Source organism: Nestor notabilis, unplaced genomic scaffold, assembly GCF_000696875.1.
Source record: "Nestor notabilis isolate BGI_N333 unplaced genomic scaffold, ASM69687v1 scaffold33362, whole genome shotgun sequence".
NCBI classification, from domain to species: domain Eukaryota; kingdom Metazoa; phylum Chordata; class Aves; order Psittaciformes; family Psittacidae; genus Nestor; species Nestor notabilis.
This window is the reverse complement of record NW_009919329.1, coordinates 2581-4521: the sequence shown is the minus strand read 5'-3', so window position 1 is coordinate 4521 and position 1941 is coordinate 2581. Positions and strand designations below refer to the sequence as shown.

At 55.7% G+C, this 1941-nt stretch overlaps 1 protein-coding gene across 1 annotated transcript in view; it reads left to right on the top strand.

Annotated features, from left to right (window-relative positions):
- Positions 1-434, top strand: part of PYCRL (pyrroline-5-carboxylate reductase-like) — a gene marked incomplete at its 5' end in the record, with an annotated part of 2795 nt that extends 2361 nt beyond the window's left edge. The window contains one exon of the mRNA XM_010010176.1: positions 252-434. Coding sequence (XP_010008478.1) covers positions 252-434 — 183 coding nt within the window. The remainder of the gene's footprint in view (positions 1-251) is intronic.
- Between the last annotated feature and the right edge of the window lie 1507 nt (positions 435-1941).

Below are 1941 nucleotides of genomic sequence, written 5' to 3'. Positions count from 1 at the left end.
ATCTACCTCCCCCCTTTTCCAGCTGGAAGCCGTTACTCCTCCATCCCTTGTCCAAAGCCGCTCTCCAGGTTTCCTGGAGCCCCTTTAGGCACTGGAGCTGCTCTAAGGTCTCCCTTCAGGAGCCTTCTCTTCTCCAGCTGCCCCAGCCCAGCTCTCTCAGCCTGGCTCCAGGGCAGATCTGCTCCAGCCCCTTACCCTCCTCATGGCATCCTCTGGCCTTGCTCCAACACCTCCATGTCCTTCTTTTGAAGGGTGCAGCAAAGATGATGCTGGAGACGGGGGAGCACCCGGCGAAGCTGCGAGGAGATGTCTGCACGCCCGGGGGCACCACCATCCACGCACTGCACCAGCTGGAGAAGGGCGCGTTGAGGGCCACTGTCATGAACGCCGTGGAGGCGGCCACCAACCGGGCACGCAGCATGGCCGAGGACTAACCCCGGGCTGGGGCGAGCCCCTCTTCCCCTATGGAGCAGGAGGGGTGATGGAGACCAGACCAAACCCCTCCAGGGAGCAAGGGGGACCCTGGCGCCCCCAGGAGACCCTGGTTGGGGTTGGAGATGGTGTGGAGCCATGTCCATGCCATATGCTACCTCTGCAAGGCTGGGACCAAATAAACGTGGGCACCACCATGGCAGGTTTGGTTCTTTTTGTTCCTTTCAGTCTTCAGGGCGCTACTGCAGCCACCATGGGGTCATCTCCATGGGGAGGTGACAGCCATGGCTCCTTGGGGCAGTACGGATGGAGCTGATGCCACGTTGGGTCTGTGCTCAGCAGGGATGGAGCTGGTTCTACACTCACTGGTGCTGTGCTGGGATGCATGGCACTGGGGATAGGATTTCAGGCACCACAGGAGCCAAGGACCATCAAAGGTGCTGTTGAGGATGCCAAAGGACCTTGAGAAGTGGGGAGCTGGTAGGATGATGCTCTGGGGTGAGCATAGAGGAAGGCTTTGATTCCCAGCTCAGTGCCAAGCAGGGATGCTCATGGACACTGATTCCTGCTCCTCTGCTCTGGAGGTACATGCGTGAACATGAAGCTGCTTCCACATCCCAAGAACATGGATGAGAAGTCAAACCAGCCAAAGACCTCCACCTCCCACCCCAGCCAGGCACCAGCATCACACCATAGTCCTGCAGGTGGGTCCAGCAATGCGGTGGTGGGATGGAAGCCCAGACCCGCTCTCAGCTCCTGGGTGCTGCACGTCAAGGGAGTAGAACCTCAAAATTTGCCTTTGTGGAGAAGATCTGGGCCTTCTGCATGTCCTGGCACCTGCATGGATGCAGTTAGTGATGGTCTCCAAAGCACTTTGAAGATGAAAAGCTGCTTCTAGGCAAAACATCATGGATGTGGATGGTACATGCATCCTCCTCCAGCTCCTGTCCTTAGGAATACCATAATCCCAAATGCCACTGGCACCAACCCAAGAGAGAAGCCACAACCTCACCATGCTGCAGGGTGGTGCCAAGGCAGGTGCTGGTGACCTTCATCATTTCCTAAGCACAAATTTTAACAAAACCAGCTTAAATTCCATGAATTTTATTTAAAATAGGGCAGACCTCAGTGCCTTCAAGAGAGGGATCTCATGCCTGGTAGGATCATGGAGCAGATCCTGCTGGAAGGCATGGTGAACCCTATGGAAGCAGGGAGGTGATCTGAGCCAGCCATCATGGCTTCACCAAAGGGCAAATCATGCCTAAGGAAGTGGCCTTCTATGGTGGAGTGACTGTGTTGGTGGACAATGAAGGTGTTACAGATGCCATCCATCCAGACTTCTGCCATCCCTGGAAGTGTTCCAAAGCCGTGTATTTGAGACCCTCAGTGCCAGGGGTTAGTGGTGGCCTTGGCAGTGCTGGGGAATAGTTGGACTTGATGAGCTTAAAGGTCTTTTCCAGCCTGGTTCATTCTGGTATCAGCCTTTGATATGGTCCCACACAACATTCC